At 33.7% G+C, this 26,747-nt stretch overlaps 1 protein-coding gene across 4 annotated transcripts in view; it reads left to right on the forward strand.

The window, feature by feature from the left end:
• The window catches only part of Spef2 (sperm flagellar and cilia associated 2), a 163,079-nt gene that overhangs the window by 54,396 nt on the left and 81,936 nt on the right, over positions 1–26,747 (forward strand). For 3 of the 4 annotated variants that reach the window (XM_087189290.1, XM_013073533.3, XM_021261505.2), the window contains exons 10-18: positions 5,533–5,752; positions 6,552–6,703; positions 8,465–8,537; positions 10,186–10,253; positions 11,684–11,787; positions 14,314–14,570; positions 18,752–18,860; positions 19,874–20,031; positions 23,072–23,242. In XM_087189290.1, coding sequence (XP_087045416.1) covers positions 5,533–5,752; positions 6,552–6,703; positions 8,465–8,537; positions 10,186–10,253; positions 11,684–11,787; positions 14,314–14,570; positions 18,752–18,860; positions 19,874–20,031; positions 23,072–23,242 — 1,312 coding nt within the window. The remainder of the gene's footprint in view (positions 1–5,532; positions 5,753–6,551; positions 6,704–8,464; positions 8,538–10,185; positions 10,254–11,683; positions 11,788–14,313; positions 14,571–18,751; positions 18,861–19,873; positions 20,032–23,071; positions 23,243–26,747) is intronic. The other variant, XM_021261506.2, reaches the window with a different exon arrangement.

Below are 26,747 nucleotides of genomic sequence, written 5' to 3' on the forward strand. Positions count from 1 at the left end.
AATAATTATCACTTGTCTAATTAGAAGTATAAGTAATTGCAATGAATAAAAGCAGAAACAAGTATAATGCAGTAGAAATTATGCAAACTCATTCAGTATTTAAATAATTTAGAATAATGTACATATTATGCATAGAACTGCTACAAAAACATCATTAAATTAAAATAAAGAGCTTTTTAAAAATAAAAGATAGTTTTATAGAAGTGACAATCAAATACAATTATATTTGTAGAATAATAAGTTCTACCAATTAAAAAGACATTACTATGAATACTTTGGTTGTTTTCATTTGCTTCAAAGAATATTGCTTTATTTCTGGCATTATCATGTCAAGAATTCTGGCACAAAACCAGATGAGTTATCCATAGCATTTTTCTAACTTAAAAATTTATATTCTGAACAAGCATTTTTGTCAGAACCTATAAATTAAAAGAATACTGACAAAAGAAAAAGCAAAAATGTAGTCATGTGTTTATTGATACATGAGATAATTGTAGATGTATTATTTTAAAATGGTCTAAATAGGATGATGTGATCGATTAACCCAAGTTGTTCTTACTTGAAGATATTTAGAAAAATCACTCCATGCATACACTAGATCTGTCAATTTAAGTGGCTATGTAAGGACAAATGATGTAACATGAAGGCCCTTGTATAAGTGAAAGATGTGACTTTTTCATTACTTAGTGAAGTAATACTTGTAAATCTCATGTCACTTACTCATCATAGTGCTTACACGAACAAATGGCATTCAAGTTCATGATTTAATTTGGCTAATTCAAAAATGGATTAAAAAAAGAAATCCATCTAGAACATGATTGGGAAAAGAGCTAAATCATACACATATAGTCAGAACAATGAGACCTACTTTTCTACTTGAAAAGACAAAAACAACTATTTTAGGCAAAACAGGCAATCTAGGCCAGAGGAAATTGAGTAGTGTTACATAAAGAAATATAAGATTACAGGTCACGGTGGCACATGCTTGCCATTGCAGCCCCTGGGAGGCTGAGGCAGGAAGATCACAACACTGAGCCAGCTTGAGCAACTTGACAACTTAGACCATGTCTCAAAATTTAAAAATAAAAATGAAAGGGCTGAGGATGTAACTGAAAGCAAAGTTCCTGGGCTCAATTCCTAGTATTTACAATAACGACAAAAAAGTAAAGTACTCTGTTTTATTTTTGTTCTCTCTTTGGTTTTCATCAAAACATGTTAATGAGGTGGCTCATTTTTTTTCCCAATTGTTCATGTTTTTCTATCTTCAATATTAACATTGGTACTGGGAAGAGTAAATGAAGAGGATTTGGGGGGCAACTAATACATAATAAGGGAACTGCTAGTAGAACTGATCATTTTTGACAAGATTTAGGTTAAACTTACAAAATTTTTTAAAGTTAACATATGTTGGAATTAATAATTTTCAGTATTCCAATATCCTGTGTAAGTTGACATTTCTGCACCACTGAAACAATATGTTAATTTTTTAAAGATGAAGAGTTTGACAAGTATGTTAAAATAATCATAAAATACATCATAAATGATGTGTATTTCTACTCTTTGTTTCTGATAGATTGTAGATTAAATAATAAATTGAAGATTGTGGGCTGAATGTAATGAAATTTTCATTTGTGCTTGTTACTAAGTATATTCTATACGTAGTGGAGATCATTTTTAAAGATCTTCATGAGACTTCAAAAATGCAATTTTATCTAATATTTTCCATCAACTTTGTATCTAAATAAAAAATCATAATTCTTATCTGTCACATTTCTTCATTATTTTTATTATATAGCATTGCTGTATTGGCAACTTTGGACACTTTAGAAAATACAATAAATCAAAGCACTAATTTACCGTCCCAAGAACAGCAAATGAGAAATCAGACAATCTTTTTGTGTTCAGCAAAATAAGCTGCACCAATATTTTCTCTGCATACCCTTTATTACTATAATTCTGAACATTTCTTTATAAACATATTGGACATTTTATTTTGCTTTGTGATTTTCCTGTTCATATTTTTTGCCTTTTTCTATTATTTTTCTTTTTCTTATTATAGCTTTTTATATACTAACATTCTTACCTGTTGCCGAATATATGTATATGTATTGCTGATATTTTGTCTTTGTTCTTTATTTTTAATGTGTGTATGAGGTGTGTGTGTGTGTTGGGGGTGCATGTTGCTTGTGCGATTGAAGAGATTCAGAAGATTTTATTTTTATACAATCAAATTTGGCACTTTTTCTTTTGTGGTTTCCACCTTTGATATTAGGTTTCAAAAACCGTCCTAGAAACTGAAAGTGTAAATAAGAATTAAAATGATTAAAATGAATAATTGATAATTTGAAATAGGAAGAAAATGTCCAAAGGGGGAGGAGAAGTGGGAGGGGAAGGGGAAAGGAAAGGAGGGAAAGGAAAAATTATGAGAAAAGGAAAAAATGGGAACAAAGTCTTTGTAAATAGGGAAGGGTGCACAGGGAATGGGGAAAAAATAAGAACCAAGATACATCATGTACAGGTACAAGTACCCAATGATAAATATAAACATACTGTGTATCTAAAATATACCAATAAAAGAATTTTTTAAAAAAATCCTAGAACATATAATTATTCTCCCAAATTTTGATGCCTTTATGATTTTTTTACACCTTTCATTCTTCTGGAATTTATTTTCCTAAAAAGAATACAGATATCTAACTTTATTTTGTTACAAAAATATGACAAGTTATTCAAATACCAGTTGTAAAATAATCTATTCTTTCTCTGCTAATGTGAAATGCAAACCTTATTACCCATTAAATTCTTATGTATATCTGTTTCTAGAATTTATATTTTTGTGTACTGAATATTCTTTTCATTAGTTTTTTAATAAGGGCTTTATTACCTGGTAAGACAATAGTCCTTTATTATTCTCTTTTTTAATGGATATTTTTATCCATTAAATTTCTTTTTCTACTTTGACATCATTTCTTAAATAACTCTGCAGAGGAAAAATGACACACTTCTGTTTTCATTAACATTAAGTTAGATTTATTTGAGGGAAAATTAAGGGGTTTATAATTTGGGACCTTTTATTCAGCTTCTTATTCATAATTTTTCTGATTTAGCCTCAGTAGTTTTGAAGCTTTCTGAATAGAGGCTGTCTGTATATTTTGATAACTTTGATTTTACCAAAGTTTGTGCTTGCTAGCACCAAAAGTTGACTCTTGCTGAGTATGTAGTAAAAAAAATATTTAAAATATGTTGGGTAGATTGAAGAATCAGCAAATGAACCAAGCTCAAGGTTGAACTCCCAAGGAAAATGACCAGAAGCATCCCAGCAAGGACCAACAGAAGACTGTCCCCTGCCATCACCACCACAGAGCATTTCAGGTTTCAGCTGCCACTCTGTACCACAGACTCTCTCTCTCTGCATCACCCACTACTCCTGTCGGATCACAGCTGCTTCATCTTTTTTCTTAATGTGTCACACTGGCTAGAACTTCCAGAATAATGTGTTATCAATGTTAATGATGAGTATCTTTTGTTGTTGTTGTTCTTGCCCCTAGTGGAAAAATGTGTTTCTTCCTTGCACCTTGGCCCAAAGAATGCTAGGGAGTCATTTTCAACTTGTAGCTTACTAAGATAATTTAAAACTCAAATTTGTATTTTTTAAATTAGAAATAAATTCAATAATCAGATATTTCTTGTAAAAATTAACATACACTTTCAAAAATTTACATGTTAATATCATATAGTAATAGGTTTTCTAATATTTAACGTTCCTTATAATCATGAAATTACTCTCATTCAGTAGTGGTGAAACAAAGTTAATATAGAACATGAATTATGAACTCAGACTTTGGAATCTGACTGCCTGGATTACATTTTAGATCCTGCTGTTATTCTGTATGGTGGCTATAGAAAAGTAACAGCCTTTGTAATACTCAAGTTTTTCTTTTACAGAACCAAGAAGACAACAATGATGTTTATGTAAGAATTGTATGAGAATCATTTTTGATAATTTATGAAAATGACTATATATGATACACAGTGAGTGTATGATCAATGCCAATTAATCCCTGTTTAAAATTTACTGCCTATTAATATAATAATGATTTTATAATCAGATGTATGATTTTTTGCAAATTATTTCCAACTGTGTTTGGCTTACAGGGCTTTTTTGTCAATTATCTTGGATACTTGTTTTTGTGTGTGTGTGTAAGAGTAATATTAGCCTTATTAAATGCACTGAGAGATTTCTATTTTCCTGACATATTCTAGAAGACTTAGAACAAAATCTAAATTTGTTTAAGAAATACCATTACTGTCTTCAAGTTTCTGTAACATAGTTTTCTAGCAACTTTTCCATTTCTTTCATGGCTTTTATCTTTTCAGATGTTTCATTTAAATTAATTTTAATCAATCATATATAACATTTTATTAACAATTTATAGGTCTCCTTAAAAATATCCTGCTACTTTCTTTCAAGTTATGTTACAACATTGATACTTATGATTCTTCACTTTGATACTAACCTAGTAGCACATTCTTTTTTTTTTTTGTACTGAGGATCAAACTCAGGACATTGGGGTTACAAGGCAGGTGCAGTGCCACTGAGCTAAATCCCCAGCCCCTAGTAGCAGCTTCATTATCATGATTTATGTGGTAAAGTTCTAGACATGTATCAATAAGGTATACTTAGGTTACTCTACTCTCCAATTTCCATTTTTATATTTCCCTTTCTTAGTTTCTTTTAATTATTTAAAATTACATTTATATCCTATAATAATGCTTAGTTTTTTGTTTTTGTTTTTTACTTTTTGATTTGGTCTAGATCAAAGTATTTTAGGCTAAATAGCTATGCAGTTTCCAGACTATAATTTGATCCCATCCTATTTTTTAATAAAATTGTTGCTTTAATGTTCTTTTCATATTTTATAGTTTTAATTTCTTCTCTAATATAAGAATTATTTTTAAATGTTTTTAATTTTAAATACTTACATTTTTCATCTTTTAAAACTCAATTTGTCAGAGAAAGTGATCTGTGTAACACTATTTTGTTTTTTTTTAACTCTTCCTCTAATTGTTTGATCTCTTCAGCAAGAAATCTGAGAAAAATTGGAGTCAAATAAGGTAGACTTGAGAACAATCTATTGGGCCTGAAAATTATCTTTTCAAACTTTAAAATATTTTAAAATAAGCTTATTTTTTAAGATAGTATATAAACTATTACATACTGCGTTTTCTGTTTACTGATGATAATATCAATTTTCATTGTTTCAGTGTTCAGCCTAGATTAAAATATGTCCTTAACTCAAAATAGCTATTTCTATAAACTAAAACTTTTTTGACTTTTTTTTCTATTTTATGTAGGAAGTTTATTTTTCTACTCTCTAATATGAAAGTATAATTTATGTTATTTCTTTGATGTAGAGTATAAATGAGATTTTATTTGCTATTATTTGAATTTACTTTTAATGAAGTTTTTCTTGCTTAAATTTCACTTTTAAGAATGCATTTGCTTTGTTTGTTCAATTGTTATTTTTATAGAACATGGTTGGAGAGTGGACTGTACCAGAAGAAATGGTGGATAATTTACCACCCTCCAACAATTCCATACTGGGCCACGTGCTTCACAGACTCATTGAAAAATCTCTTCCTCCTCAAGCTGAGCCAACAGAGCCCGAAATGCCTTCATTTGCTATTAAAGGATGCGTACTGGGGAAAACACTTAGTGGGAAAACTATCACTTTAAATACTCTACAAAGAGGTAAAATTCCTTTTCTTTTTCTTCTTTTACTTCTTCCTTATTGGATTTTATTTGTACTGACTCTAGTTGCAAATATTTATGTGTATAGAAAGCATACAGAAAGCTCTGCTGATTGAGAAATATCTGTCATCAAAACTTTATAATGGTATAATCATGTAACATTGTCCAGTCCATAATTATTTGGCCCTAAAAATGAGTTAGATATTGATAGGCTATCATGAATAATCTTGACAATATTATACTAAGCAAAAGATGCCAGATACACAAGGTTACTTTATGTGTGATTCTGTTTATATGAAATATCCAAAACAAAGAGACAGAAATCAAATACAAAGAAATAGAAATCAAATTACTAGTTGCCAGGGGAATCATTAGGGGAATAGAGAGTGACAGCTTAATGAATATGTATTTTCTTTAGCGGGTGATGAAAAGTTTCTGGAACAAGGCAGTTGTGATGGTTACACAGCATCGTGGATGTCTAAATGCCACTGTGCTTCCATTCAAGTGGTAAACTTTATGCTATTTTAATTTTATCATAATTTTTCAAAGGCAGTTTAAACCAGGCATGGTGGCACACACCTGGAATCCCAGCACTTGGGAGGCAGAGGTAGGAGGAGCACACAAGTTCGAGGCCAACCTGGGCTACATAGTGAGTTCAGGGCCAGCCTGTACTGCAAAGTGAAACCCTATCTCAACCCCTCACCCCAAAAGGCAACTCAATCCAAAAGCCAGAACCCAAGGAAGTGATGTCAACTTCCCAGATGAGAAGCTATTTATAAAATTATCTTTTTTACTTTAGAGTTTCCTATTCAGGTACTTTGTGTAGACACTCTTGTCCAAGAAGCTATCCAAGCATTTTATGACAATGAAGAAGTCAGTGGGGACCTACCAATTCAGAAAGAAGGTGGAAAGTCTCCATCAGATCTGCAGAAGGACAGTAAAGAAAGCCAGGCAAGTATGATTTAAAGATTCTTCTTTGCACCTTTTATAGTAGACATACAAAGCTGGATGGAATCCAAAAGATCTTCTAGACCAGAGCTCTTTTCAGTAAAGATATAGAAAGTACATATTTTAGGTTTTTGTGGGCCAAGGGAAGAAATCAAGGATATTATGTGGGTATTTACATAATAAGAAAGAATACTCCTGCCCATCTCTCACACACTGCTTTTCCTGCATGCATGCTCCCTAGTGGTGGGCTCACTTTGTACCTAGTGGTCATCTGTCAGAAGGAGCCACTGGCTAGTGAGTGCAGGTAGGTGGAGTGACTGAATTGTGGGGGTTAGGAGAGTAGCATAGTGTTTGGTGGAACTAAAGAAGTGGCATACCTATTATCCACACGCCTATTATCCCAGCACTCTGGGAGGCTGAGGCAACCGATCACAAGTTAGAGACCAACCTAGACAACTTAGCAACTGAGTAAGACTCTCTCAAAATCATAAAATAAAATAAAAATTAAATAATTAAATTAAAAAGAAAGACTTGAGATTTAGTGTTCATGGGAAGGCCCTGTGTTCAATCTCCAGTACCACATATATACACACAAATAAGTAACTCCCTGATTGAGATCCCACTGAACTGTGTCTGACAGTTGACAACATCAGTCTCCAGCACATAGTTGGGGACCAGTGCTAGGCCTGCACATGACCAAGGCAGATACTGTTGCCCAGTAGGGAAGGTGCAAGGGTAGAGAGGTCACCTGACTTGGTCTCCAGATTCACAGTGCTCGGCTGCTTGAGGAATCATATAAAAAGTCAGACTAGATGAATTTTGTCCATAACCAACCCATGATACATATGGCTAGATCTCAGTGGGAGAGGGGAAGGTAGTTCTCTGTATGGTTTATCTGTATCATATTCCCATAATCTGCCTGTTTCACATTCCTTTCTGCATTGTCTCTCATTATTGCATAAAGATCTTTGGGTATTTGGAGAGGCGGATAGAAGCCTGTGGCCCCACTTTAGGAATCCTTAATAATCTAGTCCCTTTGTTTTAGAGAGAGAGTAGAGACCCCAAACATGAATTGGTTTGATCAGTGAAAAAAAAATGTGGGTAGCTTCTCTGTTTGGGGTTTCCAGATTATAAATCCAGTACACTCTCCCGTACTTTTTATTGTTTTTGCAGCTGACTAAATTAGCAGATAATCTAATCCAGATCATTTGCATAGTCTGAAAAATAAATACCACTTAACCAAAAATAAAATAACTAAGGGAATGGTGAAAGGACTCTCTTCTTCCATGTTGTGGTGCACTTCTGATACTAATCAATAGGGTAATGGATAATATATTTTTAAGACAAATATCCCTATGGCTATGATTGAGTCCTTTAGGATTGTTCTTTTTAAGATTATTTTCCATAAATTTTATATTTTTCTCAGGTTCCATTTTATTAAAATAGCAATTGCTATATTCTCAAAAAAATTGAAAGCTATTGGAAGACATTATTTCATAGTTTTTCTGTGTTTCTGTAAGTGCAGTAACCATCAAATTTTGTTCCTGAAAACCATCACTTAGGACTGAAATGTCAATCCTCTTTAATATCATTAGTATTTAATATCAACTAATATCATTAATATCATCAATATAGTTACAATAGTATATTTATTATTGAACTTTTATGTACAGAAGTAAAACAGAAAGGTAATGAAAATATGACAATGTTAAAATCTGCGTGTGTGCGTGTATGTGTATGTATGTGTGTATTTTCTCCCTTAAGGACTCACACAACGTATCTTCAGATGCTCCAGTTTCAGGTGAATCATTACCAGAAACAGAAGGTGAAACAAGAAGTAAGTAAGATATCAAAAAGCTTGCATTGCTTACATTAGAGCAACAGACAGATGAGCAGTAAGAGCACATGTATGTGCACACAATCATGCTCTTAGGGAAAAAAAAGCAAGAGAGAAGGGGAAACTTGCATAGCTGTCTATATGGTCATTTGACAGGGCGGACAAGGCAACTCTGGTCTACAACTGAGGATAAAGATGAAAATTATAACAGAAATCTTTTCACTCTCTTCTGTCAAATAGTTGCTCAGTTTTGTTCTTCTTATGAAAATAAGCAGGAGACATCGTCCTTACCCTACCTGGTTTTGCACTTTTTCCTGGTATCTCATTGTTTCTTCTCATCCTGAGTACTACTGGGCTCTCCACATATTGTTGCTTCACACTCTACCAAGGGAAGCTGTGGGGTCTGGCCTCTCCAACTCTCAAAGACAGTGATTCCTTTCCATAAAGCTATTCTCAGTAAGACCAATATAACCAAGCTTCACAAACCTAACAAAAAGTTCTCTCCCTATTGATCTAGACTTTCATCCTTTAGACCCTTTATAGAACCATTTTAATGAAAATTCTTTTAGTGAAAATAATTTTAATTATTAAACATCTTTGCAATTTGAGCTAGCAAAGGCTTTGCCACATTAGTTTCCTTATATTCTAGTATAAAGCTCAGAACGTCCTGTGTAGTCATCACTGTCATTGTTACCAAAGGAAAAAATATGTAGATTTATTGTAAGCATGAAATCATCCTACAACAGATAGGGTTTTTTCATTTTTAAAGGGATATTAAGTGAAGCCAGGTGTGGAGGTACATATCTGTAATTCTAGCACTCTTGGAAGCTTGGCAGGAGGATCACAAACTTGAGCACAGCCTGACCAGTTTAAGGACTTAGTGAGACTTTGTCTCAAGAAAAAAATCCAGAGGAGGGAATATAGCTCAGTGGGGAAGCGCAGGGTTCAACCTATAGTGCTGCAAAAAAGAAAATGAAAGACATTATCAATCTCTTATTCCATATATTTCCTTCCTTCCTTTCCTCTTTTTTCTCTCTTTTTCTTTCCTTCCTTCCTTCCTTCCTTCCTTCCTTCCTTCTTTTCTTTCTTTCTTTCTTGGCAAGCAACTCTATCACTGAGTTATATCCTCAGGCCACCAATTATGTTATTCCTTAAATAATTTTAATTGATTAAAAATTGTTGAAAGTATTTTGTGATATATTTTTATAAGTTCAATTTTTAATAAGTAAACTGAAATTTACTTTTCACATAGAGTTTAACTACACCTTCCAACTTCTAGAATTGCCTGTTTTTCAATATTATTACTATGTAAAATTTGACAATCCAAGAGAATATAAGTGGAAGGAATCAATCATTTAATGTTTTTTTGAAAAGCTTTGTTTGTTTTCTGAAAAGAGAACTCAAACTGTGTTAAAGTATTTTAAATGATGTTATGGGCTTAGATAATACTGGAAAAGAAAAAGTGGAAAACATCAAGCCACACAGTGTCCAGAATCTTAAATGATGTATCATGAGAATAAGTATTCTTCTGAGTCTCTAACATAGCTGAATCTGATAACCCGTATGTCCAAATCATGAACAGTAAAGTCTGACAGGGTCATTAGATGTAAATAGTTGAAGTTATGCTTACTACTTTTCTTATTACTAGGTACACATACAAATAGAACACCAAAACCTGAAGAAGTCAAATCAAGTGATAGTAATAATTTCTCTAAAGTAAGTATTACAATCTTATTTTGCCTAGTAGTTCATTAAAATATGTCAAAATTTGTGTCTTTTTGGTATAGCATCAAATGGAGTGCAATAGCAATGTTCTCTTTGATTTTAAATTAAATTTGATTGTAAAATGTTACCTAATTTGAGTTTATTTGGCAACCTTTATATTCTTAATACTTTTTATACCTCATATATATTTTCATTGCACTATGGTGCAATGAAACTAGAAATCAATGACACTGTGGCAACTATGCAAACACATGGGAATTAAATAATAACCTCTTGAGTAATCAATGGGTCACAGATAAAATTAAAGAAGAAATTAGACAGTTTCTACAATCAAATGATAATGCCAGTACAACATACCAGAACCTATGGGATGCAGTGAAAGCAGTGCTAAGAGTTTATTGTAATGCATTCCCACATCAGAAAGTCAGAGTAGCCGGGGATTTAGCTCAGTGGTTCTGCCGCCTGCCTCGCAAGTGCAAGGTTCCAAGTTCGATCCTCGGTACCAAGAAAAAAAAAGAAAGTCAGAGTGAGCTCAAATAACTAATGATGTGTCTCTGGGTCCTAGAAAAATAATAATCCAAACCCAAAGGTAGTACAAGGAAGGAAATTATAACGATCAAGTGTTTATTAATGAAATAATGACTCAAAAACCCAAAAATTGATGAACAAAGAATTTCTTCTTTGAAAGATTAAATAAAATAGGCAAACCCTTAGCCAATCTCACCAAAATAAGGAAAGAAAACACCTAAATCCATATAATTAGAAGTGTTATTCAATTTTGCCAGATAAAAATTATACATATGAATTTAAATTTTTAAAATTTATTTTTGTATTTTTTTCTTTATTAATTTATGACTAATTTCCTTTGATACACTCTATCATTAAGGAAGTTTTTCAGAATTTATTCTGAGTCTAGGTAACACTACAAAATTTTTTTGTTAATCTGTGAAAGTAGTTAGAAAAATTTACTCAATCTTGTTTCTAATGGACACTAAGATTTCAAAAAGTATTGCTTTACCATATGTGGAAGCATTATTTGTCATCAAATGGGAGGACCTGATTAATGAAGTGAGGTTTCATTTACTTTACTTTGGGCTGGGGATTTAGCTCAGTGGTTCTGCTGCCTGCCTCACAACCACAAGGTCCTGAGTTTGATCCCCAGTACCAAAAAACAGAAACCAAAAAAACCCTCATACTCCTCATTTACTTTACTTTTACTATAGTTGAAAATTAAAGAGCAAGATTGGAGAAGAAAATGTAGAAAGGTCATCTAAAAGTCTAATATGACTCCAGAATTGTGCTAAAGGCTCAGTGTCTTCATCAAACAGAAAGACCATTTACCTGGTTTTTTTCCCCTCTAGACATTTCAAATCCGACTTTTAAGTTAGTTGGATTTTGCAATTCACTCTTTCTTTCCACAGCTCACTGTACGCGCTCAGCTTGGTGCAAAATCACAACAGTTGCTGAAGAAAGGAAAGAGCATTCCAGACACATTATTAGTTAACATCATAGTAAATGCTGTTAAGTATGTATTGCATTTTTCTTCTTGTATCTAATTAATATATTCTCTATCACACAAAAGTGTATCAAGAACAATATAGAAATATGGAATTTTGTTTTTAATATCTAGTAATATTTAAAAATATAGCAAGGTAAAGGTTTATATATGTAAGTAAATTTGAGTGTCAATGTTTCACTTTCTCCTATTTTCCACTTGTGATTTTTCTCGCCCAGATGTGAATATAGGTCAGGTTCTATTACTTTTGGGGAATTTAAGGAGATTGGATAATTGTAAAAGCTAAGGGACAAATGATAGAAGAGATCCTAACTGAATATCCAGAGGCCACTGTAATTTCTCATTCTGTGTTTCAGGAAGAGAAGTTATCCTGAGATCAGGGATCCAAAGGCTGAGCAGTGCTGGGACAGGAAAGCGATCGGAACAGAGGCGGGAAGTGACATACATGCATACCATAGAGATAGGCAATAAGGAAAACATCAAAATAGCTTGTCATTTTGTAATCTCTGTCCTCTTTTCCAAAGAGGAAATATCTTCAGCCTTTCTTGTCAAAATGCAAAAGGGTTAGGTGATCCATATAGTAAAGAAGTGACACCAAGTAGGATAGAATAAGAGTTACAAGGGTTCCTGTGAAAGTGTTGGAGAGTTCACAGTGGTTGAAGAAATAGTGTAAGTTAGCTATGATGTATGGGAACCATCGACACAGATAAGAAAGCAGATTTTAGAGAATTTTTACTGTGTCTGAAAAAGACTCCCCCTCGGCATTTTCCTAAAAGAGTACATGTAATATTTAAATTGTTTCTCAGCTATGAAGTATCCAGAAACTGGACTACGGGGCTGCTGCCCTCAAGCTGGAAGGGACTTCATTATAATAGTTGTAACATTTCTGAGCACTGACTTAAGGCATGCTTCTGCCATGGAAGTCTTTGCTCAAGGAAAAATTAGGTAGGAAAAGAATCAAACGTGAAACAGATCTTCACTTTGCTTTCAATGAAGCTGGAGGATCTATAGCTCACCATGGGAACTCTATCATCCTGTCACCACCACTTTGAAGGCACCTCCAAAGGAGTGTCACTAGTTCGAAATCCTTTGAACTAGTCCAGTGAGGAAAGGGACATGAGGTATTCGAGTTAGGAATCCGGCTGGTGGCATAGCCAAAGCCAAAGCCAAAGTCCAGGTCTCCTAACTGTGGGAAACCCATGCCTGGCAAGCAACTCAAGGAAAATCTCTTCATTTTAGGCCGAACTATGAAAATGCTTTACCCAGTTCTGGAAATGCTACAAAAGCAAACTGCAGTCTTTTCCTGCTTTTGATAACTTTATGGGGAAAGTATAAGCAGTGGCCTGAAAGAAGTTTGATGCTGTAGAAGGGTCATTGGATTTGAGAACATTTGTAGCTTTATGACATTGAATAAGTAATGAAATCTCTCTGAGCTTTAGTTTTTCCCCTTCTTGCCTGCCACACTGTCAGTAAGATCATGTATAGGCACCATAGCAGATTTAGAAACTGTTGGAAAGAGGATTCAGTTGTTTAATATGAGTTCTAACAGAAAGAAACAAAACTATACCCTTTAATTCAAAGCCCAAATCTCTATTTTGCATAATTTAAGGGTTTTGAAGAAGAAAGTTGAAGTTTATTCTCCTTTCATATTATGTTCCAATTGCAAACTAAAGTAATAATTCTTGGAAGATCCATTATATATAAAAATACATTGTATTGAGTGGAAAAATCCAAGAAACAACTTATATTCTTTGGCATGACGTAATTGAGATTAAAAAAAAAAAAAACCTAATTGAGATTTTTAAAAAATTCTCACTAGAATTGTAAATTGAGATTGTATCACTTACATGGTGAAAGAAATGAGAGTCAGAGGAGTTCAGGCTATCGTGACTCCATGTAGGAGTGAGTGAGGAGAAAGAGCTCCCCAGGTAGCCAATATGAATATCTAATGTATGCTAAGTCTGTGGTGCCTTAATGGAAACATAATTTCAGGGGCCGGGGATTTAGCTCAGTGGTTCCACCGCCTGCCTCGCAAGCGCAAGGTCCTGAGTTTGATCCCCCGTACCCCCCCCAAGAAAGAAAATATAATTTCATTTCACCCTCACAGCCATCCTGTGAGCTATGTTATATTAGAAATAAGGAAACTGAGGCACAACGGGAGAAGAGCCTGTGAACACAAACTAGAAAATGAAATTTGTGCTTACATAACAGAAAAAAGATCAATTTCTTTGAAGTAAACATTCAAATCTGTGAGAGATAAGAAGTTATGAAGAAGTAAGTTGTGGCTAGTTAATTTTCAACACCGTGATAAGGCTGCTGGAATAGCTTTGGAAGGCAGCAGAGGCCCACAGAAGGATTTTAAACAAGGCAGTTATTATAGCATATTGGTAAACCTGATCGTTTTAGTAATGAAATTCATGCAGTAGGAGGATATTGTCGAATTGAAAGAAAAATACAGGCAAGATTTATTGTATTATTGTTCTTAAAATACTTTTGTCTATCAAAATGTTAATGGATTGTACTGTTTCACATTAGTGAGATACCTGTGAATCAAGGATGGATCCTTGATGGTTTTCCAATGACATTAAACCAAACACAGCTTCTGGAGGAAGCTCTCATCGGCTGCAATAGAAGCCTCATAGAAATGGAGACAAAGAAAACACAAATATCCACATTGGCTGTGGATCCTATGTCTTCAAAAGAAGTGCCTCTTCCCTCTTCTGCATTTGATTTTGTCATATTACTAGATATTTCAGATAGTTTCTTGCTGAGTCGCATGAATGATATCATAGGTAAGCTCCTTTTTTACATCACATCTCTTTATTTTTTCTTTACCCAAATCAGTGAATGTTCCCATTTGCAATTGTAACAAAGAATCCATTTTAGCCTTTCAAAGAATCCTTTAGCTGAGCACATTTGCCTGTTGCTTCAAACTGGTGGCTCCCCTGACATAGAGTTCTCCTTTGAGACTTGATAAATAAAATAGCCCTTTGTGGCTATTAGGTGGTTCTTGGTGGGTCACCCTAGTGATGATCATAAACTACATGTGTGCTTTATGCAGGGGTTTAGTAACATCTTTTCTTGGACCATGTAATAAGTCAGGAGCAGATAGCAGTTGACTAAAGTCCTCATATAGTGGAACCGAATATTTTTGCCAAAATTCATGGTCTATTTAACTCTTCTCTCTTTGAAATGAAAATGCTACTTTACCTTGCAAATTAAATATTTATGGATAAAATTACATATTCCTGAACCTTAGCTTTTCTACTTATGGTTTTATTTGAGCTTGGGGATGTTTTATTTACCTTGGCCTCACCTTGTTGCCCCAGGCTAGACTCAAACCTTTGGGCTCAAATGACCCTCCCACCTCACCCTGCCAGGTAGCTGGGACTGCAGCTGGACTTCATTGTTTTAAGTCTCAGTTTCATAATATATACGATAGAACAGCTCATTTAATTGTTATGAGTATTACATGAAATTAAGAGTTAAACACTAAAAATTGTATCTGGCACATGATAATAAGCACACAGTGAATACATCAGGAAAAAATGTGGAAGACTTTGAAATGAAGAGAAGATTGCTAGATAGTCTTTCAATAAAAAATTAGGTATTTTCTACTAGATACCTGGAGGTATCTGATTCTTTCGGGTCCTATGCCTTTTATTGAGTTGGGCTTGTCTGTTCTATAACTCCATAAATTATAGGAAATTGATAATAATCAAAATGATTCTTGTCCATAGAAATACAAAATGAATTTTGTTCAATTGAGATAATTAATTTCCACAGTGTAAAAAACAGAGTATTTAAAACACTACAGTACTCTATGAGTAATAACCAGGTTTCCATCTATTACTATTAATTGCAGCATTCCTGATTACCTGTAAATGTGTCTACTATGCAAATCCTCATTTGGATTTGTTATAACATGTTACCAGATATCTCATTAATTGAGATATTAAATGATGTCTTTTATACATGCCTCATTTTATATTTGCTTGAGAGTCTATCCCTTAATACATAATAACATTTATCATTCTTATTTCATAGTTTTTACTACTAATAAAATATTCAGAGACCTAAGGGATCATCTAGTCCAATGCTTTTTATTTATAGGTGGCTATTTAAAACATGAGTACTTGACTTATCCAAGGACACACCATCTCCATTTTGAGTTTGCATAATTTGAAATCTTGTTTTCATTGTTTGCTTAAATAAAATACTGGAATCATTAGATATTATTTCAGCTGTTAAGCCTCAAAGTTTAAGCTGGATGTTGTCCATCATATTAAAAATAAGAAGTTACTTCCCCCTGTAAAAAGGCGTAGGAGCCATATTTTTGGTAGTGATGATTCTACTTATTCATCTGATTTCCCATTCCTGTTCACAGAGTAGCTGAGGATTGGCCAAGAGTACTGCCAATCATGGCCATCCTATGGGAGAACAGGTCAATCTGACTTAAAAGTGGATATGGGGCAGCTTCTGGGATTGATAATGTTTATTTTCTTGCTGACACTTCAGTTTATGGATTCATCAAGCTGTATATTCATGTATGCATTCTTTTTTCCGTGGATATATTTGAATTAAGAATATAAAAAATGAAAAAGAAGTCCAAAGTTTGGAGTCATATGAACTGGAATCAAACCTCTTCACTACCTTATAAACTGAAGTTTGGGGCAAATTATAGAATTTCAATCCTACATCACAAGTTTTTCTGTGAATATGAAATAGCATGTGTAAATGCTTTTAAGAATTGTATGCTAAATTCTATCTATACAGTACATGCGACAGAGAAATCACGTCAGATAAGGACTGAAACAAGTCCGTTGGCTTGTTTTCATTTTGAGTGACTGCAGTGAGAACTATTTCACTGCAGTTGGGGAAGGGAGGATGAATTGAGGCAGGTTGAGGCACATGATTGACCAGGAGGTGGAGGGTGTGAGTGCAAATAACTAGCAAGAAGTTTATCTCTGAAAAGGAACGGTATAAAAATAGAGTGGTTTTTTCACATTTTTTTCTCTTTGCTTACTCTAGAAAGGGGGCATATACATGAAAGAGCTCAGCTGAGTCTTGAGCTAGAAAATTAGTGAGATAGAAGTGAGATAGAAGATTGTATATTTTTCTTCATAGATGACCACCATGGAGTAAATCTTGGGAAGAGATGAATATATTATAAGGGGGAGTAGCAGCTAAAAGACATGGAAATGAAAATTATTAGATGGGGAGACAAGTTGCAGTGTTCAATCATGCAATCAAAGTTTGCTAAAAAATGACAGGATAACACTGGCAAATTTGGGGCAAAATATGTAGGAAATTAACAACTCAGTGCTGTTAAAATGAATTCATTAGCTACACCAGAATGTTAGAAACTTCAGAATTAATGAGTAGCATATGACTCTTTAGGATTGCAAGGATTCAAGACCATCACAAAACACAGTGGTCATGGAAGTGAGTGCTGGAAGTAAATAGAAGGGAAAGGGGCCAGCTCTGTCTCCTGGGAGAGAGGAATTTAATCCATATGCTGAAATTCTTGGCAAATTTAAGGTAGTGACCTTGAGATGGTACATGATAGCGTCTTCGGAGAAGAACTCCCACAGTTTTCTTCTATCACTCATCCTGATTACACTGTGAGGGTCCTTTATTTTCTTCAACACTATTAATTCACTCTTCAATGCTCTTTTGCTTTGATTAATACTAATTCCTTTTAATCTAGTTCAAGGTTTTCTTTCCTGGCTTTGGATGTAGTGGGTTTATAAATAACCAAAAGCATTATTCTGTCTTCTCAATCCATTTCATCTTATTCAATCACAAATATAACTGGGGAACAACTGATTACAATATCCAGTGATGTCATACATTTTCATGAATCCCATTAATTCACTCTTGGAATACTCTCTTCTTTTAAGTAATTCTAATTCCTTTTACTCTAGCTCACATCTTTCTTTCCTGCTTATCATTTTCCATTTACTCAAGTTCCACATTTTGTACCACTAATCTAGAATAGGACTCAGTTAAAGATCTTTAGATTGTTTTTGTTTTCAGTCTCTTATGGACTATTCCTTTGTCTTTTTTGCAAGAAAATCAAAAGTCTAGAAAACACATAAATTGGTATGATATTATATTACCTACAAATGATTTTATGCATATCTGACTGTATGGACACCTTGTTATTTCATTATTTACTTTTACTTCACAGTATGTTTTTTCTCTACAAATTTGTTATACATAATGATCTATCCATTTTCATCCTCATTTTTTCATAGTGTTAAACTTTTGAGACAAAGATATCTCTGAAATAAAAGGTTTATTAAGCTGTTACAGAAGTTAGCCAAAAAATAAAAGAACAAATTTCCTATCCTACCAGTAGCATGGCCAGAGAGGAGTCAGAAAAATATCCCCTGGATGTAAAGGGGGTAGGGTATTATATAATAAAAATTTGGGGAGAGGAAACATAAATTATTTACACTGAGCCTACATTGACCATAGATAAGAGGGGCAGGATAACACCAAACAGGCAAAGCCCATTAAGAGATGTGTTTGATGCTGTTTGCTTGGTTGGTTGTTTACAAAAGCAGATGTGGTATGGCTTTGGTGACTAATCTTCAACATACTGCAAAGGAATATGGATCACTTTTTTTTCTTTGTTGGTTTAGGTTGATGATAACAGTTAAAATAATCCTCCTACTTTCTTCCCTGCATCCACCTACTTGCCTGTGATTTAATCTAGAACCTCTTATAATTCTTCTTGTATCAGTAGTCAATCTTAAATCTTCTACATTGAAACTGCAGCTAATTTTTCATGTGTTTTACCTTACTTTCTCCAATTTCCAAGAAAAATTTAAACATTTATTCTAAAATTGTATTCTCTACACATTTTGTTAAACAAGATCATATTTATTTGGCATCTTTCATTAGTATATTTTAGCAGTAAGAAACTTTGATTCCTTTTTAAAATTCATTTATTTTCATACCATAGCTGAAGAATTTTCACATGAAATGGCTCATAAAGATATTGGTCAACATGGCACTGCTGAAAACCAAGATAAGCATGGGTACCAGAACTTAAGAGATCACATACAAAATAGGTTAGTTTTGAGCAAAATGTCTTGCATCTTGTCCTTTGCCTTTTGAACAGATTGACAGTCACTTTAGAATCATCAGAGCTATGTATTTTTCCCTATATTCCTACATGTGAAACAAAGCTAAGTAATTTTGGTGCTGAGTGAAAAATTTAGGTGATAGTTTTCATATTCAAAGCACAAGTAATTATATTCTGAGATAAGAAGAATTCAACCAGATACTTCCTTTTATGGTCCCATGAATTTGTAAGTTAGTTGTATGAAGTTCTGCTCATTTAGGAAATTCCAGTAAATATCTTAGAACTTCAAAATGAATTTCAGGATATAGTTGTAACATTACTACATTTGCTAATGTGAAAGTTATGTTTCATTCTTTCAGTTTTGTGCAATTTTTTCTTTTGGAAAAGAAAATTCATAAAAATTAGACAATTTTATGAGAAGTCTAAAAATAAGTAAGCTAGAGAAGAGTAATTTGAGCTACATTAAGTCTATGTACTCTCTAAAAAGAGAAAAAGAGTTTTGAGAATCATTCAAGAATCATTATAGGAATACTTTGAGTAAAGTGAGTAAGTCTGAGCCAACTGCACTTATTCAAAACCCTTTTCAATTTCCATCTCCAAGAAAAATGTAGATGACCTGAGTGGATCAGGCTACAGCTGGCATTAGAAAAGTCCTGAGAGATTTACTACCATTAGTGCAGATGATGTCCTTAGATTTTCTAATGGACAACTGGGCGTACACTAAAGGTTTCCTGCATTGGCAGTATTTTCAAATCTTCTTTCATTCTCTTATTCATCTCAAAAAGTATGTTTTGGTAACGTTAAATAATTTTTTCTTTAATCTAAATTGAATAATGTTCCATTGCCTATAGGTTTCTAAAAGTTGTTTCCTCAGGTTCATCTGTATTTGCAGCCTATTTTTTCGCTATGTATGTCAAATATATATATATATATATATATATATTTATATAAATATTTTGAATCAGTATGACAGAGTCACATAATATTTTGATTTTACAGAATTATAGGCTTCTTGGACAACTGGCCTTTGTTGGAACAGTGGTTTTCAGAACCAGAAAATATTTTGATAAAAATTAATGCTGAAATAGATAAAGAGCCTTTATTCCAAAAACTAAAAGAAATTTTTGCAACTGAGATAGTGAAGAAAAGGAATAAAGGTAATTACATTTAGTATAAATTAAGCATTTATTACTAAAATATGTGCTTCTACTGACTTTAGAAGGGAATTTGTGATAGTAAAGTTCTCTTTTGTATTTGGATTTACACTGTTACCAGGGTATTTTGCCTTTTTGCTGTAGCTTTCTGCTTCACGTTTCTGAATAACATAGGTTTTTGTCTCCCTTTTAAATTAATTTTGTAAAAAGTGGTTATCACACTGAAAGCACTGAAGAGAACTATTCTTTTTCCTATTATGAAATCAACTATAAAATTTTCAGAAATTAGCTAAAAAATATAAAAAGTAAAATTGGCATTATTGTACTACTTTCATTTTAAAAAGGAAATAAAGTTAAAAACCTAACACATTGTATACATTGAAAATATACAATCTCTATTTGTCAATTAATATCTATATTAAAATTAAGGATGTTATAGAGAAGAATAAAGATTTAAATTTGTTAACTTCAATGTTATAAGCAAATAGTATGTAAATTCTCCCCTAGGGATGGAAAAATTAGACAATTTAATTTTCTCCAAATCCATCATTTTTGAAAAATTTACTGATTACTATTCATGTCTTTATTACCCTACTTCTGCAGCATGTCTCCTCCACATTAAATCACCTGGGCTTCCTTCTTTGTTAATTCAGCCAATAATAATTGCTCATTAACTGTTCATAATATTGAAACTTATTATTGAAGAAATAATCTTAAACTCAGTCTAGGGCCAGCCTTGTATTGGGATTTTACCTTTGAAAAATAATTTCAGATAAAAATCTTCCTGTTTTATCAGTTGCCCCTTCTTATACTGGTGACTACAGTTTCTGGTCCAGTTTTAAAAAATGGTCAAAGTTAATATAATCTGAAGAATTCTAAAGTTTCCTATTTAGATGCTGCCTCCCATCACTAGATTTATGATCTAACTACTATTGTATGTCCACGAACTGCCTACAAATATTCCTAAACCACAGCACCGCAGGATCCTGAAGCTCACACTCAGAAGATAGGCCCCTACATCCACATGTCTGCTCAAGAAAGACACTAGCGTGAGCCTTTCAGGCAAAACAAAACCAATTTATACAGTGTTCTAAGAGGCTTAATGTGGAGTGGAAACTCGCTTGAGAGGGAGGAGGGACAGCAGAAAAAATCAGTTTGTTTTTGCCAGCTGTCAGACTCAACTTGAACATTTTCTGAAAGATTTTACATATACTGACTACATGAACAGGATCAACTGTTACTATTTTGGGTTTCCATTCTAAATAGTTAATTAATAATAACTTTTGAATAAGAAATATTTTATTAAGAAATATTTACCTGGCCCAGTGCTTAGTTTAAAAATAAAATAAAAGAATGTAATACTTCCATATATTTTTGACATTAAAAAGTGACCATAATACACTGAGTAGGAAAAAGCAGGTTATATAGAAAATAGCCTTACTTTTGAGTTTAAAAATGATATGTTTATATTAAAATTATATGGACACAGAAGAAAGTACTGCAGTCTGTACAATATTGATGATGGGAAAACAGAAAGACCTAGTCCTCATAAGTAATTCTCCTTTCTACATATTTGTCTAAATTTGTGGATTTAAAAAAAAGAATAATTGTGTTTCACTTTTATAATCAGAAAAAAACCCTCTAATTTCTACTATGAAAGAAAATCTAATAGAAAGAAGCTTCCTTGCTTGCTGAATTGAAAAGAATAATCTATGGGCCTAGAGAACATCTAGGGCCTAGAACAATCTATGGGCCGATGACAGTGGCCAGTCTGCGTGGGCATCTACAGTGAGGAAGGTCCCAGAGACAGGGACAGTCAGGGAGGTGCACCATTAAGGATATGTGACTGGCAAGGGCCATAGCAATGACAGGAGCCTAGAAAGTCACTAGCCAGCCACACTCCAACATCAAGGCATCAGGACTGCCTGTCCCCTCTGCCCTGGGACACTTTTCCCTCACCCACCCACAAGGCCCACACCCTTGCTTTCTTCATGTCTTTGCTCAGATGTCTCCATGGCCCCATCCAGCTTAGCACTCTGCATAAAACTTAACATCACTGCCCTACAGCACTCCCAATCCCCCTACTCTATTCTATTTCTTTTCTGCATAGTGGATATCATGTTCCGATCTTTTGTATAAATGAAGCTATTTATTATGTGTGTAGTCTGCCTTCTGCAACTAGAATGCAAGCCTCCGAAGGACCTTGACTTTCCTCTGTTTTGGTTGACTGGTGTATCTCCAGCATCCAGGATGGTGCCCGATGTTGTATTAATACTAGTAGTAGCTGTACTTTATTGTTAACACCCTTCCTTTGCTTCCAGGCGCAGTTCAGGTGCAATAAATAATTGTTGTATGGCTAGGTGTGATGGCACACACCTATTATCCCAGTTGCTGGGGAGGCTGTGGTGGGAGGATCACTTGAGCCCAGGAGTTCAAGACCAGCCTGAGCAACACAGTGAGATTCTGTCCCCCTCCCCCACAAAAAAAAAATGTTGCATGATGTGAATAACTCAGTTCCCAAGGCATTTAAGTGAGTTCTACACATTTCTTTCCCCTTCCATTTCCTCCCCACCCTACCTCTCCTATGTTGTTTTTAATCTTTTATTTATGTTCTTTTTTAAATCTTGCTTTTCCAATAAATTTTTTTACATAATCCTTTATTTTCTCATTCCTTTTTTAGCTAGTTCTGCATTATTAGCTACTTTTACACTTGGCACCCACTCACTAAATTTTTACCCGCTATACACATGCACACACAGACACATACACACACACAACTCATTGCTCCCACGCTGTCACTCCCATCACCCCTCATTGCCATCAATACCCCACTCCCACCACCACAGCCTCCACCAAGAGAAACCATATGACCTGGCAGAGAAGGCGTAAAATCTTATCTTTACAAACTGGATGATTAAGGGAGAACATTGAAACATGAATTAATCTTAATCAGTAAATGTAATTTTACATTAATTTTAATTTCTTTTAGTTCAAATGAAGTAGTTGGAATCCTTAATGAAAGCTCATTCTTATTTTTTTGAAGTTGAAAAGAAATTAGAAGAAAAGGAAGCTGAGAAGAAAGCCATAGCTTCCCTGGCTGAGTCTCTGCCTCTACCCCCTCCTCCTCCTGAGCCAGAAAAAGAGAAGGAAATTCAGGCTCAGCACAAGCAGGAGCCTTCAAAAACTCCTCCTGCCAAAGGAAAACCACAATCAGGTGATTGACAGAGTGATTTATAATCCTGTTTGCCTGTTTCTTATTTTCACTTAGAAAAGAAATATAAATTATAGGGCCAGTCTATGTATCTAGATTCAGATTAACAACTTCAATCATAAAAAACAAAGATCCATACTCAAATGGGGGTTAATTGTATTGGAAATTGAACCCAGGAACATGAGTCCTGAGCTGCATCCCCAGCCCTTTTTATTTTGAGAACAAGTCATCTAAATTGTTCAGGTTGACCTCAAACTTGCAATCCTCCTGTCTTGGCCTCTGAAGTTATGACATTATATGTGCATACCATAAAGACCAGCTGGAAAAGCACTCTTAAAAGCTTAGAAAATAGTTGTTAAAAAGCACAGGTTCGGACTGGGGATTTAGCTCAGTGGTTTTGCCGCCTGCTGCACAAGTGCAAGGATCCGAGTTCAATCCCTGGTACCAAAAAAAAAAAAAAGAAAAAAAAAAAAGCACAGGTTCTTTGGTGTTTAACAGGGAACTTGGACTCATCATATTCAGCTGATAAAAACAAGACCACAGATGGAAAAAGGAAAGTTGTAGAATAACAAGAAGTAATGTAGGGAAGGTCAAAAAGACAGCGGTCTCAACATGGAGTTACATATATGGGAAGGGTGAGAATATTTTAATAAAATGAGGATTAGCACAGCCAATTGACTTCAAAAATGAGGGAGCCAATAAACAGCATTCAATAGAAACTAAAATGTATTTGTAACTGTAAATATTCAGGGCCATGTGATTATAACAGGAAAGAAACACCTAACATCTTGATAATCTCACATATTTATGAATATATAGCCAAACACTATATTTAAAGAAAAAATTTTTTAATTCTTTCCAGATTCTTAACAACAAAGGACAATGAGTCTAGCATTAAGAGGTAGACAATGACTATGACAAAAGTAGAGGCTCAGTTGTTTAATGTATGATCTCAGTAGGATGTCAGTACCGATTCACTGTGTGTATATTTGAAACAGACATTGCTTCAATTTCTGGTTTCAGCCTTAATCTGATGGAGTATGCAGTTACACAAGTTTCCTAATTGTTCCCAATATTGTTCATATCTGTTTTTCTAAACTCCATATTCTTTCTGCTTTGTGGGGATTTGAGATTGATTTTTTCAATTAAGTTTATCCATATTAAGCAAAGAAATTTGACAATTTCAATATCATATATATATATATATAATGGTATTTCAAAGATCATTTTACTCTAGCATATACATACACCTTAAAAAACAATTTTATGATGTGACAATAAAACACAAAGCCATGAATCAAATATGCATCTTTTCTCTACTATTTAATTAGTGATTTACAAAGAAAAAACAAAGATCTCAAGGGAAAATGGAAATATTTAAAATGCCATTTAAGGAAGACAATTTTCACTGTGGTTAAATTAGCCTCAAATTATCCAGTATAACCAGAGTGTAAATGTATTTGAGCCATTCTTTCAAACTAATCTGTAGTGTTTCTGATTACAACATAGTCCATAGTCTAAGTTTCTGAAGTTTGTTTGCTATTTTAAAATTGTACTCTTGAATATTGTGCATTGGAGGAATAATAAATCTGTTGTTGCTTCAAAGAGTAATTGTACCTGTCTCTTTTTTCTATGTAGGGCAGGGTTAATGCCTGATCTTTAAAATAAATGTGTCAAAAAATGTTAATCTCAATAGGCCTAATTGCCATCAACAACAAAACATTGCAGGAAGGAAATGTCCATTGTCAAGGGCATTAATTAGGCAACAGAGTAGAATGTTGCCCTCATAGTGTATAGAAACTTGGTTAAGCAATTTTAAATTTTCTGGAATTTAGGAAAATTCCAGAAGTTTTACTTTTTTAAATTTTTATATAACTTTAAAATATTTTCAAAGGAGAATACTTTCAAAACTGAATGCCTGAGGCTTCTGAGCATGCTCAACTGAAACATTCAGTTAGAATCTTCTTTAGATGTTGAGATAAAAAGGAGAATTATTTCCTAAAACAACAACAAAACTCAGTGTGCAAATATGGTAGAGAAAGAGGCATAGTTACTGAGTGCTAACAAGCATTTCCTATAAATCTAGTCCTATATTTTATAAAGTACTGCATTTTATATCTTTTCAGCTACATTTGCGATTCAGTTTAAAAACTTAACATTTGTGCTCCATTGAAAGATTTATTATGAATCCACCGTCAAAGGTCAATTCTTTTTTTTTTTTTGAGAGTATAATCCCATTACTTTTTCAAAAAATATTTTTATTAGTACCTATTTACAATATATAATGATTATGTTTATCATGAGGAGTTGGTAGATGTGAAAAACAGATCTTGATTCTTTTTCTATCCCCTACCCCTCCCCTGCCTTGCTGCCCCTTCCATCTCTGGGTCCCCTTCTCCTTTGCAAAAGATCCATCTACTTTATTTTGCAATTCTTTCTTTATTCATTTTCCCTTCCCTCTCTTCCACCTCCCTCCATCTCTTGATCCCATTGCCATTTGAGAAAGATCCCCCTACTTCTTATTATCTATCTTTTAGTTTTCTCTTTGTTATATTTTGGGTTTCTCATATAAGAGAAACCATGCAATGTTTAAGCTCGTATGTCTGATTTATTTCACTTAATATTATGATCTCAAGGTGCAATTCTTAATTAGAAGTGAAGTTCTCAGCAGGACAAAACTGTGCTGCTGTTTAAGAATAGTTTTTGAGTTTTCAGTATATATTTTAAAGTTAATAAAATGGCCAAGAGCACATGCTACCCTCAGCAGAAATTAGACTTGCTCACAATAACTTTTAAGTTCAGTGTGTTTTACTTTATTTTTTCTACCACCGTCTACTAAAGTTTAGAACTACTTACATATTTTTTTTATTTTTGTTAAAGGAACTAAGCTTAGCAAGAGTTTTTCATTATTAAGCTTATTTTTTTAAAAAAAATGGTTCAAACATTTGGGGTAACATCATGATCATACATGTTAGGAAAGGAGTGTTAGTGGCTGTTTTGCTGTAAGTTTCTGAAACAGCTCATTTGAGAACAGAATTCATGGGTCTGGTGTATCATCAAATGGAGCCCAGAATGGCCTCTCCCTGGTTACTTAGTCTCCATACTTCCTTCAGCCTTTTTCTCCCTTCTTTATTATTTCCTTCCTTTCTTTGTTTTTGAATTTGGTGATCAGTTATTCAGATGTTTAAAAGTCCTTTTAGAGAAGTTTTCAAAGGTAATTCTTCACTACCTATCACTTGTCTTATTTCTATGGAATCTTGTTTGTCAGATCTTAGATATTTAAATATAAATGATATACACTATGCATTTATACATTCTTATAGTTATCATTTTTAATTGCAATAATAAATAAGTAGTCAGATGGGATCTCCCTGTTACAGGCATTTAAATTCCCATCCTTCCAGTGAAGGAAAATGAAAAGCACTCTATACTAGGACCAAGGGAGGAAACTGATTGAATTTGCTGGCAAATAAAGCTAGGATACAGTGAATTTTTTTCAAGGAGCTAA

The sequence above is a fragment of the Heterocephalus glaber genome, unplaced genomic scaffold (assembly GCF_053883595.1).
Source record: "Heterocephalus glaber isolate CG9 unplaced genomic scaffold, H.glaber_assembly_v1.0 deba00001538, whole genome shotgun sequence".
NCBI classification, from domain to species: Eukaryota; Metazoa; Chordata; class Mammalia; order Rodentia; family Bathyergidae; genus Heterocephalus; species Heterocephalus glaber.